At 36.4% G+C, this 16,674-nt stretch overlaps 1 protein-coding gene across 3 annotated transcripts in view; it reads right to left on the bottom strand.

The window, feature by feature from the left end:
- PDLIM5 (PDZ and LIM domain 5) overlaps positions 1–16,674 on the bottom strand; it is a 211,717-nt gene that overhangs the window by 14,785 nt on the left and 180,258 nt on the right. For all 3 annotated transcript variants that reach the window (XM_023193321.1, XM_023193318.1, XM_023193319.1), the window contains one exon: positions 12,654–12,828. In XM_023193321.1, the coding sequence (XP_023049089.1) occupies positions 12,654–12,828 (175 nt within the window). The remainder of the gene's footprint in view (positions 1–12,653; positions 12,829–16,674) is intronic.

Genomic DNA, 16,674 nt, shown 5'->3' with positions numbered 1-16,674 from the left:
CAGACTTCTAGGCAGATTATTAGGAGAAGTCATAGCAATGAGTATCACAAAGTCAGAGCAGTTTTAAAATTCTGACAATAACATAAACCTTGCTATTCAATAATTATCTCCTACTGCAAATTCTTTGTCAACAGATTGATGTTTACTCAGAATCAGCACCTAATTCTGCAAGAGTCACAAAAGGAGAAAGGCTCTTGATGAGTGATTAAAAATTTTAAGGGGGTGTAAGAGGGTATTTTCTAGCCCTACTTTTTGTTAACTTGTTTCTTATTAATAACATGATGCCATTTTGTATAAACTAGTATATATCATTCTCTTAAGTTTGAGATAGGCAGTTAATTATTATTATTTTTAAAACTTTAGGGTACCATAATTTTGTTATGACTAATAAGGAATGCCTTTGTTTACTAATTCCTGCCAGAAAATAAGGGCTAAAGATCACCGATTCTGTAATCGAATATATTACTTTTGGTAAGTGGTCCGTCATTTTTAACTGACTTATAAAATAACAATCCTACTCAACGAGTTCCTTCATCTGATTTTCTCAGGGTATGTTTGGCAAGTAGTTTATCAACAAAGATAAACCAGGAATCACACTGCTCAAAGCCAGACAAAGTATGATGAGTGTCCTGTGTTTTTCCACCAGGTGGGTAATTGGTTATATATGTATGAAAAATCTTCCAGGCTCAATTTACTGTGACCATAACACAGAGCATGGTAGAGCCTTGGGGTTTCATGCTACTCTCTAGGTGCACATTAAAACAGATTCAAAACCATTTACTAGGGTGAGTTTTTTTACTAGGGCACATCTTCAGCTCATCTATAAGGCTGAAGGACTCTTGAGGCTAGTATTCTTATTTGGCTTCTCAGTTTTCAAAGAAGTCAATCCAACTTCAAACTGCATTCTGTTAAAGCATAAGTGTTGGTATGTACCTGGAACAAAATGAAAAGCTCTCCTCCTGGAACATGTCTATCAATGCTATCAAATATTTGACAAAGTTCATCTGAGAAGAAAAAAAGACATTTAAGAATAACTGACCAAGAAAAATACATTCCATTTGCCAGATTTTCTAAAATATGTGCTGAATTCAAGTCAGATCATCAGAAAACTGGGTTCTGTGAATCACAGCATACTGGGCCTGCTGCACCCCACAGGAGTATTCCTTTTATGAACAGTGCTTGTTGTGATACATGAGCCTGTACTGACAGTTGTTACAGGACACAGCTCTATGAAATTCACCCTTGCTCTTCCTGCAGGTTGTTGCTGGAGTGTTGTTAGATCACCCAGCATCATTTTCACATGGACTCATTCAGAAAAATTCCTCTCTGATTTTTGTAGCAAGAACTATTATGCTTTTCCTCAGCAATAGTCTTATTTTTATCTTATTGTAAATTGCAAAACTACCTTTCATTTTTGGTAGACTACTAGAAGGCCTAAAGTCAAATTTACAGTCCAACCAGAGGTAAGTGGGCAAGTCATTATTTTAGTATTGTCCAGTCTGGACATTAGCTTCATTTTTAATGAGCCTATCCATGAATTTAATTCTTTTTCCCCTTTTGTAATTTATAAGATTATCTTATATTTCACATACCTGTAAAAGTCTTTCTACAAACTTGCTGGGATATAGTTCACTATAAATACATAAATTAAAACTATAGTCAATTAAAAGGATGACTTTAAAGTATTTCATTAGTTCCCTTCAAATAGCAAAAGGAATTTTAGACAGTAAAGAAATTCCCATTGCACCTTTAAAAAACAAGTTGAAAATGACGCTTGCTCCTGTCAGATCTGCTCTCTTAAACAAGCATGCTCAGGGCAACTACTGGCCTAACTTGATACTTCTTGGCTGTCCTGAAAGAGCATCTTTCCCCATCAATGCCCTTGAAATTAAGCATAGATTAAACAATAAAATGAAGCTTCTACACACAGCAGTGTTCTCTTCTCTGTGTCAGCAAAGACTCATTTAACAAATTCATTAACACAGGATTAACACTAAATAAGTTCTTCTTGTTCCAGGTAGGATTGGGTTTCCATTTGTGAACAGGAATGACAGACCTGGATAACTGCAAAGTAGAATTAAGTATTCAGCTATCTCTTCTAATACTCGATGTCCTGTGAGCCCTTACTAAGTACATGTTGACTGACAAATGGAGGGCGAGGAGGGATTTAAAGCATTTGGCTGGCTGACAGAGAAGAGCTATGGCATGAAACTTTTCACCCTGTTTATCTTCTGTGAGACCTATCCAAAAAGTGGGGGCAGCTGGGGAGAAGAAAGGAAAGGTAGGCAAGGATGCCAAGGAAGAGTTCAGAGAAAAAGTTAAGTTTACAAATACAAAGGTGAAAGGAACTCAGATTTCAACAGGCACAACCTAACTGGGATTTAGCTTCAAAATCCGATGCTTATATTTTGCTTCCCTTTGTTATTTAATTCTCACAATAACCCCAGTGATAGAAAATAACTTTTTCATACACATGCAGATGAAGGAAACATCAGAGAAATCAGCCATCTTTCCTAAGATCATATGGATGACGAACTAACTGTAAAACTGGAATTTTTCAAAGCCCAACCACAACAGATTTTATTCGACTGAAAATTACTGTATCAGTAGAAGTCAAAAACAAAAGTTTCCCAAAGCTATAAAAAAACTGACATGCTCAAGAATAAAAACAGAATCTGACATTCTACTTAGTTAAATATACTAATACAAATGTACAAACCACTTTTATGTTTTTGTTTTGTTTTGTTTTTGCCAACATTAGGAAGGGCCTGGCATGAGCAAAAGAACAACACAGCCACAGGAACAGAGTGAAATAGAAACAAGATAATTGGGAGAAACTGCACATATATACATTCACAAACATTTACACACAAAGACACAAGCAGGAAGAGAGTAAAAGAGAATTAAACACACAGTGACTATCATCTTAGAATATTCATAACTGCAGACATTAACAGTCCTTCCTAAAATTTGGAAACACTGTATTTGTCACTCTTAATTCTTCATTTCCAGTGGATTATACCCAAACTTTCCAATTTGGAACATTAAAAAAATAATTCTTCATTGAATGTCAACTTTAACTTTTGGTCCTTTAACATACTACATTTAAAGCGTTGTGAGGCCACCTATAGTTTTATATCTGAAAGGCATAAATGACTTGCTTTTCAAAAATAAATGCACAGGTAACATCAGTTTAAACATAATAATGAATACAGAGAACAAGTTCTAAAGGAGGTAACCTTAATTGAAAATTTTTTAAAACTCTACTGGAGACAACTACAGTCAATTCTTTTTATTGAGATTATTATAAAAATCTGCAAAGCAGGATAAATGTAATTCAATAATAAGACAAGTGAGATATAATTTCAATTTGGCAACACTAATATACACTCTACAAATATGTAAAAGTTCATCTATCAATTGAACAAAAATTTACTAAATGCAGTATGTGCTAGGCACTGTTCTAGAAACAGGAAATCTGGCAGGGAACAAAGCCAAAAAAAGCCCTGATTGCATGGAACTTACATGCTAACATAGACAGGGAGATGACGTAAGATAAAAAAAAATATATGGCATATTAGATATTAAAGGCTGACAAGAAAAATAAAGCAGGGAGGGCAGAGAGGAAGATAGTATATGCGGTAAGTAGGGATGAAACCGGAGAATTTAAATAGGTGACCAGCAACACTCTGATATTTGAGTAAAGACCCTCTCCATGAGTGTGGGTAGAACCTGTGACCATAATTGGGTACCACTTCTGTGATTAGATAACTTTAAATGGCAAAAAGGATTTTGCAGATACAATTACATCCCCTAGGTTAGGCATGGTGGCTCACGCCTGTAATCCCAGCACTTTGGGAGGCTGAGACGGGTGGATCACTTGAGGCCAGGAGTTCGAGACCAGCCTGGCCAACATGGTAAAACCTCATCTTTACCAAAAATACAAAAATTAGCCAGGCATGGTGGCGCGTGCCTGCAGTCTCAGCTATTAGGCAGGCTGAGGCAGGGGAATCGCTTGAACCCAGGAGGCGGAGGTTGCAGTGAACGAAGATTGCGCCACTGCACTCCAGTATGGGCGACAGAGTGAGAATCTGTCTCAAAAAAACAAAAACAAAAAAACAAAACCAAAACCAAAAAAAAAATTACATCCCCTAATCAGTGGATATTGAGTTAATCGAAAGACAGATCATCCTGGATGGGCCTGACCTAATCAGGTAAGCCCTTAAAAGAAGTTAAAAAGCAACAGGAGAGGCTCTACTGCTGGCCCTGAGGAAGAAAGCAATTATGTTGTGAACTGTCTAAGGTGGGGACGGCCTATAAGGACGTCAGTCCCAGAGCTGCAAGGAACTGAATTTGCCCAACAACCTGAGTGAGCTTGGAAGAAGATCTGGATCTCTAGATAGTAACTTCTAGAGAAGTTAACTTCTAGATAGCTCAGCTGACACCATGATTTCAGCCTGGTGAGATTCTGAGCAGGGTACTCAGATAACCCATAGGCTCATGACACAGAAACTGTGAGATACTGGCTGGGCATGGAGGCTCATGCCTATAATCCCAGCATTTTGGGAGGCCAAGATGAGTGGATCACTTGATTCCAGGAGTTCGAGGCCAGACTGGCCAATATGGTGAAACTCTGTCTCTACTAAAAATACAAAAATTAGCCAGGCATGGTGGTGCAGGCCTGTGGACTCAGCTATTGGGGAGGCTGAGGAAGGAGAATCCCTTGAACTTGGGAGGCGGAGGCTGTAGTGAGCTGAGATCCCGCCACTGCATTCCAGCCTGGGAAACACAGTGAGACTTGGCCTCACAACAAAAAACAAAAACCAAAAACCTGTGAGACACCTTAGTGTTATTTTTAGTGATTTGAGTCTTCTTTTTTTTTTTTTTTTTTCTTGGTAGTTTAGCCAATGTTTGTCAATTTTGTTGATCCTTCCAAGGAACCAAATTGTAGTTTCATTGATTTTTTTAAATTCTCGATTTCATTCATTTCTGCTGTAATCTTTGTTCTTGCCTTCCTTCTATGTTTTGGATTTAGTTTGATATTTTTCTAGAGTCTTAAGGTAGAAAGCAATGTTACTGATTTGAGATCATTCTTCCTTCTAAATGCAGACATTTGCCAGCTATCAATTTCCCTCTAACCACTGCTTTAGCTGCATTCAATAAGTTTTAGTATATTATATTTTCATTTTCATTCAGCTCAAAGTATTTTCTAGTTTCCCTTGTGATTTCTTTTCTGACCCATTGACAGTTTAAGGAGAGTGTTTTTTAATTTCTCCATATTTGTGAATTTCCCATATTTTCTTCTGTTATTGATTTCTAATTTCATTCCATTCTGGTCAGAGAGCATACTTTGTATGACTTCAGTCCTTTTAAATTTATTGAAACTTGTTTTATGTTTTAACATATGGTCTATTCTGGAGAATGTTCCACATACACGTCAGAAAAATATATAATTCTGCTGGATTCTGCTGTTGCTGAGTGGAATGTTCTATAGATACCTGTTAAAGTCTACTTGGTATTTAGTGTTGTTCAAGTTTTCGAATTCTTTTTGCTATTCTGACTAGTCATCAATTACATCCATTAATTAATGTGGAGTGTTGAAGTTTCCAACCATTACTATTGAATTATATATATTACTCCCTTCCATTCTGACAGTTTTTATTTCACTTATTTTGATGCTGTTAGGTAAATATATGTTTATAATTCACATTTTCTTGATGGATTGAACTTTTTATCATAAAATGTACTACTCTGTCTCTAGTAATATTTTTTGTCTTAACATCGATTTTATCTGATATTAGTATAGTCATTCTAACTCTCTTATGATTACTATTTGCATAATTTTTTTCTATACTTTTACTTGTAACATATTTGTATCTTTTATTTTAAACTGTGTCTCTTGCAGACAACTTATAGTTAGATCGTAATTTTATCTACCCTTTCACTCTCTCTTTTAGCTGGAGTGTGTGATTTATTTATGTTTAATGCAACCTACTGATAAAGTAGGATTTATTAGTGGCATTTTGCTATTCATTTTCTCTATGTTGTATGTCTTTTCTGTTCCCTTTCCTACATAAAAAAGTGAAAGAGGAATCAAAGTCATCAGCTAATAGTGAGGATGGGAAAGGAGATTTTAGAAGTTTGAGGAAAAAGAAGATGTGAAATGGGTTTTTTGGGGAAAGTGGGAAAGTAAGCATATTAGAGAAACAGCAGTCTTTCGTTACTATTAAGAATATACCCAGGGAAAAGAAGGAACATACCTGAGATTAGTAGTGATGAATTTAAAAGGAGACTGGTAAGTGTGATTGTGGGATTCCTTCCAGTCATACCCATCTGTTCGGGTGTGAGCATGGGGTACACTAGAAATATATATCATGGTGCCAGTATGGTAACTTGTGTAGAAGTTTTCAATGGACGTTTGTTGTACAAAATATTGACTTGATTATGAATAGACTTCTGAACCTTACTGCTTTCCATTCTTTTCAAATAAAATAAATTGGTTTGTTGAAGTTGGATAATCCTCACCTCTCCTTTTTGCACCGATGTAATCCTAGATGTATCTCTATTCGACTTACCATATTAATTTGTTAGTTGATTTGCTTGTCTGTATTTTTGATTAGACTATAAACTGAATTAGTTTGACAGGACTGCCTTAGCAAAGTACCACAGACTGGGTGACTTCAACAACAAGAATTTATTTTCTCACAGTTCTGGAAGCTAGAAGTTCAAGATCAAGATGTCAAGAGGGCCTCTCCCCTTAGTGTATAGATGGCCACCTTCTCCATGTGTCTTCACATGGTCTTCCCTCAATATGTGTCAGTGTCTCAATTTCCTCTTATAATGACACCAGTTAAATTTAATTAAAGCCCACCCTACTGACCTCATTTTACCTCTTTAAAGACCAAATGCCCTCTTCAAATATAGTCCCATTCTGAGGTACTGGAATTTGGAATTTCAGCAAATGAATTTTGGGAAGACAATTCAGTTCATAACAGTAACCTTCTTAAGGAAAAAGAGCATGTCTTTGATTTCTGTGCCAGTGATACCTAAGGAGAGCGGCACACAAAATACTCAACGAATGTTGCTTATACTCCTGTATTAGATGAGAAACTAGAAAAGTGAGCCTTAGGTCACCTATATGAGTTTAAGAATACTTATATGCGGTACAAAATAATTTTAGAGGGGAGATGAGAATATTTAACTGTTTAACTTGTTTATTATCTATTCTCTTCTTTCTCATTCAAACACTATGAATAAAAGTACATTGCCTTACTCTTCAGTTATGGCAGGTTTACTGAGGGTGTTTCTCTGATTTAATACAGTAATATATATCACTGTGTGTATATTTACTAATCACAAACACACAAACACACACACCCCTGTGCAATAAATTAGAAAGACTGAAGTCAGAGAGAGAAGAAAATAAACATCACATCAAATCCAATTATCTGGGGATTATGACTCTTAATTTTGGGGTATAGTTCTCTTTTGGTCTTTTTCTAAAGCACACTGGCTATATGTATTGTTTACTATTATATTTCTAAAATCAGTGGCATAAAACAGTGTCTGGTTCATTATAGGACCCTCAATAGATATTTAATGAATTAATGAATGTATTTCAGAATCAAACAGATGGGTTCCAGCCCTGGCTCTACTATTTAACCAGCTTTGTGACTTTGGGTAAATTAATATAAGTCTCTGTATTCCCATCTGTAAAACAGGCATAAGAATATATCTACTAACAGGAAAAATAAGTCAGTATATGAAAAAGATACTTGCACACGCATGTTTACAGCAGCACAATTCACAACTGCAAAAATATGGAACCAGCCCAAATGCCCATCAATCAATGAATAAAGAAACTGTGGTATATAAATACAATAGAATACTACTCAGCCATAAAAAAGAATAAATTAATGGCATTCACAGCACCCTGGATGGAACTGGAAACTACTATTCTAAGTGATGTAACTCAGGAATAGAAAAGCAAACATCGTATGTTCTCACTCGTAAGCAGGAGCTAAGCTATGAGGATGTAAAGGCATAAAAATGATACAATGGATTTTGAAGACTCAGGGGGAAAGGATGGGAAGGAGTGAGGGATAAAAGACTACAAACTAGGTTCAGAGTATACTGCTCAGGTGATGGGTGCACCAAAATCTCACAAATCGCCTCTAAAGAACTTATGTAACCAAATACCACCTGTTCCCCAAAAACCTATGGACATAAAAAATTTTTTAAAAAGAATAATGTCAATTCTCTGGAGGTATTTTGGGGATCCAGTAGAATGATACTAACAAAGTTCTTGGAATGGGCCAGTTGAGGTGGCTCACGCCTGTAATTCCAGCACTTTGGGAGGCCGAGGTGGGCGGATCATGAGGTCAGGAGATCGAGACCATCCTGGCTAACACGGTGAAACCCCATCTCTACTGAAAACACAAAAAATTAGCCAGGCATGGTGGCAGCGCCTGTAGTCCCAGCTACTTGGGAGGCTGACGCAGCAGAATCACTTGAACCCGGGAGGTGTAGGTTGCAGTGAGCCAAGATCGCACCACTGTACTCCAGCCTGGGTGTCAGAGGGAGATTCCGTCTCAAACAAAACAAAACAAAACAAAAGTTCGTGGTATGATACCAACCATGTTCAATATATAATAGCTATTTTTATTGTTATCAGGCTTAAATACATATCTTGGTGTATAGTTTCTTTACACAAAATTGGAATCATACTTTAGAGTTCCTTATTTCATTTTTGCCATATTAATGTGATACTATAAACATTTCCTATGTAGTGGTAGTGAAAAGCATGAAAAAAATTAAAGTTAGACAAATCTGGGCTCAAATTCAGGTTCTACTATTTACTATATATGTAACTTCAAACAAATACATAACTTCTCTGTGCCTCAATTTTCTCAACCTTGAAGTGGAATAATCAGCAACTGTCTCACAGGGTTGTCATGAAAATTCAGGCAAAATTCTTAGTGCAACATTTGGAATATGCTAAAAACACATTTAACATTAATTATTTTCTGAAAATTACATTATATAGATGCCACACATTTATGTTCTTTCTAATCTTTCATAACAGTAAATAATGAAATCTTGGTCTCTGCCTTGCTTATGAGTCTTGGTCAATGTCTTTAGTTGTTTCCTTAAATACAAGGGCTAATACATTGCCAGGAGGCCTTTTATTTTCAAGTCAAATCTTAATCAGTGGGGATGACAAATAAAACCTATAAATAAGGGGGTGCTCAGAGACTGAAATAAATGGTAAAACAAGCAAAAAATTCTGCATGTTTTTCCTTGGTAAACTGAGATGGTGCTCCTCAGAGCAGGTTTGAAAACCACTGAGCAAAAAACAAATCAATAAGTTACATTTTTTTCCTCACTGGAACAAACAATGGATTGGATGTATATGGTTTTTCTGGTGATGTTCTGTAGGCAGACAAAACAATAGTAATGTGGCCATTTAAGCATTCCATATTTAAGAATAAATTCAAGTACTATAAGCCCCTTCCTTCTTTCACAAAGATGTCAAGAACCTGAACATAAATAGTTCAGTTAACTCCATGTAATACAAATGGTCAGGTAACACTTAAGAAATAAACTAGATTGTTCAAAACCCCATTCTACCAGGGAAACTGAAATACGGTTTTGGCTACAACTGCCTGATTTTCTATGATTCTCTATTATCCTAGCACTCCAACAGTCAATTTATTCACAAGTATGAGTCAAATAAATGATGCTTCTATCATAATTTGACTGAAAATGTCCCATAGCAAACTTAAAGCTTTAACAGAAGTTCCTAAAATGTAACTTCCTATTCATTTGTAGCTAAAGTAATGTCTCCATCATACAATTTAGGCAAAATATCCATAAACTTTTCACAATTCAAATAAACCAAAAAATTTTCAAACTTTAGATCCAAATAAGATTACGGAATTTTAAACTGAATGTGTTCTCTAAAGAGACAACCAGTTCAGTTCTAACATTCAGATTGCTGAGGTTTTCTAAAACAATCAACTCTGCTGAAAAAAAAAAAAATAATAAAATGCAACATAAATGTGCTTTAGTTTGCCTTTACATAAAAAATGGTTTTTGGCAAATTTGAAATATTGAAAAGCAAATATAAAACAAAACAATATAAATTAGTACAAACAATATAAATTATATGGTAGAAAACTCACAATATAAATTATAAATTTAAACTTCTCCAAGCTTGCCAGGGTATAATAGTCTACACGGAAGGTATCAAGCCTGAAACTGCAGCTCGTTTTTAAAACAGGTGTCCAAGAGAATGTCACTTGATCTAAAGCCTTCTTGCTTTGGTAAGTAATAGTGACACTGAGGCCAATAACTAGAATTATGCTTTGACTAGGCCTCTGAACTGACCACAATTGATTCAAGCTGCTTAAGCATTTGAGCACCAGGCAAATGTGCTATGTTAATTACTGTTACATGATCTTGACATGAACTAATCCCCATTCCTATTAACTTCCTTAGTAAATGAAGCTTTAATGCTTAACTAATAACAAGTACTGGATAATCCAGAACAATATAACATTTAACAGATGAGGGAGCAATAAGTGATGGTTACTCATGTTAACATAACACATATTTATTTTACACGGCAGGCTGATTGTGCATTAAAATTGCATCCTAGCCTGGCGTTAAATTTAAAACCAAGGCAGGTAGGGGTGTTGAATGTAATTTCTACTTTGATCTTCATTTTCTCCATATTAAGTTTTTTAGAAGTGCCAGAAGTGGTGATTACATGATATCACGGAATTTGATAACTAGACAACATGAATCAGCAACTGATGTGGTATGACATTTTGTTAACTCACCCAGTAATTACTGGCTTACAATAGCATACAAATAACAGCAGTGACTCCTGTCTTCACAAAGGGTGTTTTTATCCAGAATATAGTATCCCTAAGCATAAGTCTAGGCAACCAAAGTACTGTAACTTATAGAAGCCATGTTACAAGTCAGAGTTTGTTTCTATTTTATCGATATTAAACCAAAAATATAACAGCTAAATGCAGGTAGTATTAAAACATTGTTTTCTTTATTAGGATAAAGGAGCAACATACTAGATCTTATATTAGTTTAAATATTTCTATAAGACAGGACCCCATACTAATACTTTCAGGAAAATGACTAACCAAATTGACATTATGACCTAAATGATGAATGGGTCTAGAGTCATGTGTGATCTATGCAGTTAAACATTTCCTGAATGCCTTCTGTGTGTTGAATACTGCTCTAGACTTTGGAAACCTTTACTGATTTTCCCTTTCTCCCCAAAACCACTACTACCACTACCACTGCTGCTGGCTAATTCTTACTAAGCAGGTACTCACTCTGAAAAATATCATTTAAAGGAAAAATAACAGCTTACAAAATACTGTATTAAGATTCCATTTTTGTAAAATAATATCTGTCCTTATGTGTGAATGTTTTAAAAGTCTGAGAGAAAATAGTAATAGCGGTTACCTTGGGAGGTGCGATTATGTGTGAACTTTGTTTTTTGTTTTCTGTGTCTCTATGTTTTTTAAATGTCACAATGAACACTGACTACCTTTAAAATAAAAAAAAAACTATTCAATTTTGAATGGCATACTGTGTGCTATGTTCTTGATATATATATTATTTAATTAATAGTAGGCTAAAGAGAGGGGTGTTTATATTTGACTCTTAAATGAAGTATTGAGGTTTCCTGACTCCATTTAAAATACTACCTAGAAACATTATGCTATAATTATGTAATAGAAGAGATGAAAATGTAATTAAGTTTTACCTTATTCAACTTTAGAGAAGTCACTGTTTCAATTATTTCAAAGTAGGATAAATTTAAAAAGAAGAGAGCTTGAGAAATCACTTCAAAGGACGATTTGTTACTGCCAACAAGGCAACTTATGAAGTGCAACAAGGTCCTTTGGGTGGGATGCCTGCAATCAGCATTGGTGCCTACACCGCCTAACATTCTAAAAGCCCCTTATTCAGAAATACTGAGAGATACAATAAGGTGCAGTACAGTGCATTCTTAAGATCTCTGAGACTTTTTCTTCTTGTAATTAAGACACAATAAATAGATTTGGATAAAACATATTTTAAAGAAGCAGGTCATTACCTAATCTAACATTCAAAACATTTATGAATAGGTCTGAAGGTACCTTTCAGTGCTCATGTACTCAAAATTCCAATCTTCTTTTTCTCTAAGGCTCATAGTTATTTAATGTCACTAGTTATTTTTCATCTAAATGAATGTCCTCACTTCTATAATTTGTAGAATAATAAAATTAGGATAAATGACTTTCAGGGTCCCTTTGAGTCTTAAAATGTTATTATTCTCTGAAAGGCCACATTAATCACTTTTTCCTTAGTTCTAATAGGAATTGATAACTGATAACGAATGCAATTAGTACTTTTATTTTCACAGACCTCTGTATTACCTTTCATTAAAATAGATTCTAATGGATATTCATATTTATCTACTCAATAATTAGTACTCTATAGGATTATGGCAAGAAAATTTTCACTAATTACATTACACATATTTCAAAATGCAAAAAACAAAACAAAACAAAAAAAACCCCAAAACCTAATATTGATATTAAGCACTTTCAAGAAAATTTCAAAAAACAACCAACCTGATGACCTGGTTACAGTGGGCGCACATTGGAGTTCGTTTCCCTGCTGGAATGTGCTCAGCTCTTTGCACTAAAGTGTCCTGGGCACTTGGCTGGGGTTGTCCCAAAGCTGAGCTGGCTGGTGCCACTGATCCTGAGGAAGTGGCGCTGTTTGAGATTCTTCCAGTGGAAGGCACTAGGAGTTAAAACAGAGAATCAGAATGAGAATAAGCCACAAATAAACTTTTCCTAACAATCAAATAATAGAAATTATTATTTTAACAATAATCTATTCACTCACATTTACAGTGAGGTTATGAATCAAACACTAGGCTGTGACTATGTAGGTAATAGGAAAGAAAACCAAAGATTCCAACAAAGTAAAAGAATTATGACAGATATATGCACAGAATGCTTTAAGAAAAGCAGAGTTACCTCTGCATTTTTTTTTTTTTTTTTTTTTTTTGAGACAGAGTTTCGCTCTTGTTGCCTAGGCTGGAGTTCAATGGCACGATCTTGGCTCATCGCATCCTCCACCTCCTGGGTTTAAGCGATTCTCGTGCCTCAGCCTCCTGAGTATCTGGGATTACAGGCATGTGCCACCACACCCAGCTAATTTTGTATTTTTAGTAGACACGTGGTTTCTCCATGTTGGTCAGGCTGGTCTTGAACACCTGACCTCAGGTGACCCATACCTCTGCTTCTATGAGGAGATATGGTTAAGGTAAATATTGAAGGTGAGTTATTTCTAATTATCTAGACATCTCTACTAACCATTAATTAGATTTAATTCCAAATATAGTCATAGATATATTAAAAATCTCAATGTGTTGAAGAGAACAAAACCAAAAATTAACTCACTATATTCTCTGTTCCTGGATTCTCTAAGTAGACTGTGCAACCAGTCACCCAGGAATAGAAAGCAGCTACATAAGAAGCATCCTTGCTCCTTCCTCCCTCTCATTTGTAGTAATAGGTCCTGCTGCTTTGATATTCCACACTGTTCTTAACTTTGCCTCCTCTTCCGTATTCCTACAATACTGTCTTAATTTAGATCCTCAATGTCACCAACCTCGACCAGCTACCACAAATGTCTTGTCCTCCTTATATTCATCCTCCCAACTGCCACCTAAGACTGAAATCTGACCCAATAGCATTTAAGGATCTCCCTATTTGACCCCTGAATGTAGTCTCTGCTTACATGTGCTGCATACAAATGCCCCGTCTCTGCTTGCCCCACAACTTCATCTTAACTGCTCTTTGCCTTTCACTTTATGCTCCAGTAACACTAAACTGCCTCACTTTTTCTTGTGAATGGGTCTATGTATGTTCAGGCTGTTTTCACCATCAGTAATGCCATTTTCTACCTTTCCTCCTATTTACCTAGTAACCACTACTTTTTTGTTTAAGTCTCAGCCCAGAAGTTGACTACTACAAAAACTCTCCCTGAACTACATTTCTCCCCAACCCTTTCCATATAATCTGGATTAAATGTTTCTCTTCTGTGTTCTCATAATTTTCTGCTAATGTCTTTATTACTGTTTCTGCTATATTATTTCTGTGCCTTTGCTTCCCCTAACTAGATAGTATACTCCTTGAGGGCAGAAATTATGTCTTATTCAGCACCCTAGCAACTTAACAGTGTCCGGAGAGAATGAATGAATGAATAAATAAACTGGAATCAATACAAAAGTGAATGAATGAGAAAACAGTGAGGATTGAAACCAACACACGGCCTATTAAAATCTAATGGTAGGCCAGGGGCGGTGGCTCAAGCCTGTAATCCCAGCACTTTGGGAGGCCGAGACGGGCGGATCACAAGGTTAGGAGATCGAGACCATCCTGGCTAACCGGGTGAAACTCTGTCTCTACTAAAAAGTACAAAAAACTAGCCGGGCGAGGTGGCAGGCGCCTGTAGTCCCAGCTACTCGGAAGGCTGAGGTAGGAGAATGGTGTAAACCCGAAAGGCGGAGCTTGCAGTGGGCCGAGATCCCGCCACTGCACTCCAGTTTGTTTGGGCAACAAACCGAGACTCCGTCTCTAAAAAAAATAAAAATAAAAAAAAATAAAATAAAATCTAACGGAAGAGAAAAGGTACACATGAAAGTAGCCTAAAAGGAACAGCTTTTAAGAAAAGCATACAAATAATACAAATTAAGAGTGTATTTATACAGATGAATGTATTTACATAAATATACATATATATAAAAACACATTGACAGTATATTAAAGTGTAGTTGGAATTGGGAAAGATTAATTAGGATAATTGATATGATAATTTTCCCTCGCTAGAATAAAGCCTGTTTGCAATAATGTGCAATTACAGATCCAGAAACCCAGCGTTTATAGACACTTCGCACATCTTCTACAGTGTGCTGCCTGGCACTTGATCTATGAAACGACACTTTCAGGCCAGAGAGCTCTACTATTGCCCATGTTTCAAGTAAGTCAACTGGACTAGGAACATGCTTCCATTCTCTTAGACTCACACTTTCTCTTATAGAAATGGGACAGAAAAGTGCTGTAATATTCACTTAGTACACTACTTTCTTTCTTGTTACCTAATTTGCTAGAACAGCCCAACTCTTACCTCTGTGCATCTTTAATTTCTATATCCAGGCCTGATTTCTTCTGGAGCACCAAATACGTATTCTCAAGGGCATTTTCAACTCTAACACCAGTTATTCTCTTTAAATTCAAGACATGTAAAATATATTTCTTCTTCTTGTACATATTACCAGCTTTTGCCAAGAACTCCTTAGATGCTTGCATTCTCCCACTCACGCAGGCACAGAACTCGGCCTCCTGTGTCCCCAAGGGTTAGTCCCTAGACCTTAAGAACTGTTTCACAGAAAATGTTTCTTTCTCAGGTCTGTCCTTCCTTTCTAATTCAAACCCATCCTCTATCTTTTGAATTCTGGTCTTGAATTCCTCAAATCTGGACTACTGCAAGTCTCCTAACCACTCTCTGAGGCCAGCCTCCTCTTCTACCTATTCTGCTGATTATTTTTCCAAAAACACTACTCTGATCATATGCTCCTGCTTCTAAAATAAAGCCTTTGTAACTCATTACAAACTATATGTAGTCCTGAAAGTCGAGTCCCTCAATGAGCCCACTCCAATCTTCTGTAAAACCTTGTCCTTGCTGTTTCCCCACATATCACTGCCATCATCTTTAGACTAAATCAGAGTTATTTAATATCTAACTTGTACAATTATTTAATTCCATTTGAAGGCACTAGTCTTTATTTATTTATTTGTTTATTTATTTATTTTGAGACAGAGTCTCGCCCTGTCGCCCAGTCTGGAGTGCAACGGCATGATCTCTGCTCACTGCAAACTCTGCCTCCAGGGTACAAACGATTCTCCTGCCTCAGCCTCCCAAGTAGATGGGATTACAGGCGCCTGCCACCACGCTGGGCTAATTTTTGTATTTTTAGTAGAAATGGGGTTTCACCATGTTGGCCAGGCTGGTCTTGAACTCCTGACCTCGTGATCTGCCCGTCTCAGTCTCCCAAAGTGCTGGGACCACAGGCATGAGCCTTGTCTTGAAGGCACTATTAATAAGTCCTTACAACAGCCCTATGATTTTGGAATTAGTACCACTTTTTAAATTTATGAGGAATCTGAGGCAAAGAGAAGTTTAAACATCTGCCCAAAGTCACATAGCAAGTAAAAGTCTTGAACTTGGGCTGTCTGGCTCCAGAGTCTGCTCTTAAACTATGCTATAGCTTATTCACTATCCCTTGAACATGCCAGACCAGACATTGCCTCTGTGACCCTCAGCCAAGGAACTGTCCCTTCTTCTACTGCTACTCATAGTTTTCCCATTCTGTGAGGCCCACAGAAGTTTCATTTTCTTCTCCCAAGTCATCTCTGACCACCCCAGCTAGAAGTAACACCCCTCACGTGTATAATTTATTAGCTATTTATCAATATCCTGTCAATATCTTTTCTTCCCTAAGTTAATTATTAATTATTTAAAAATGAGCACAAACTTTATATACTTCTTTCTATCCAAGCCAAAAATTGCCTTACAAAT

The sequence above is a fragment of the Piliocolobus tephrosceles genome, chromosome 3, assembly GCF_002776525.5.
Source record: "Piliocolobus tephrosceles isolate RC106 chromosome 3, ASM277652v3, whole genome shotgun sequence".
Taxonomy (NCBI): domain Eukaryota; kingdom Metazoa; phylum Chordata; class Mammalia; order Primates; family Cercopithecidae; genus Piliocolobus; species Piliocolobus tephrosceles.
The sequence above is the reverse complement of the archived record's forward strand: the minus strand, read 5'-3'. Positions and strand labels throughout refer to the sequence as shown.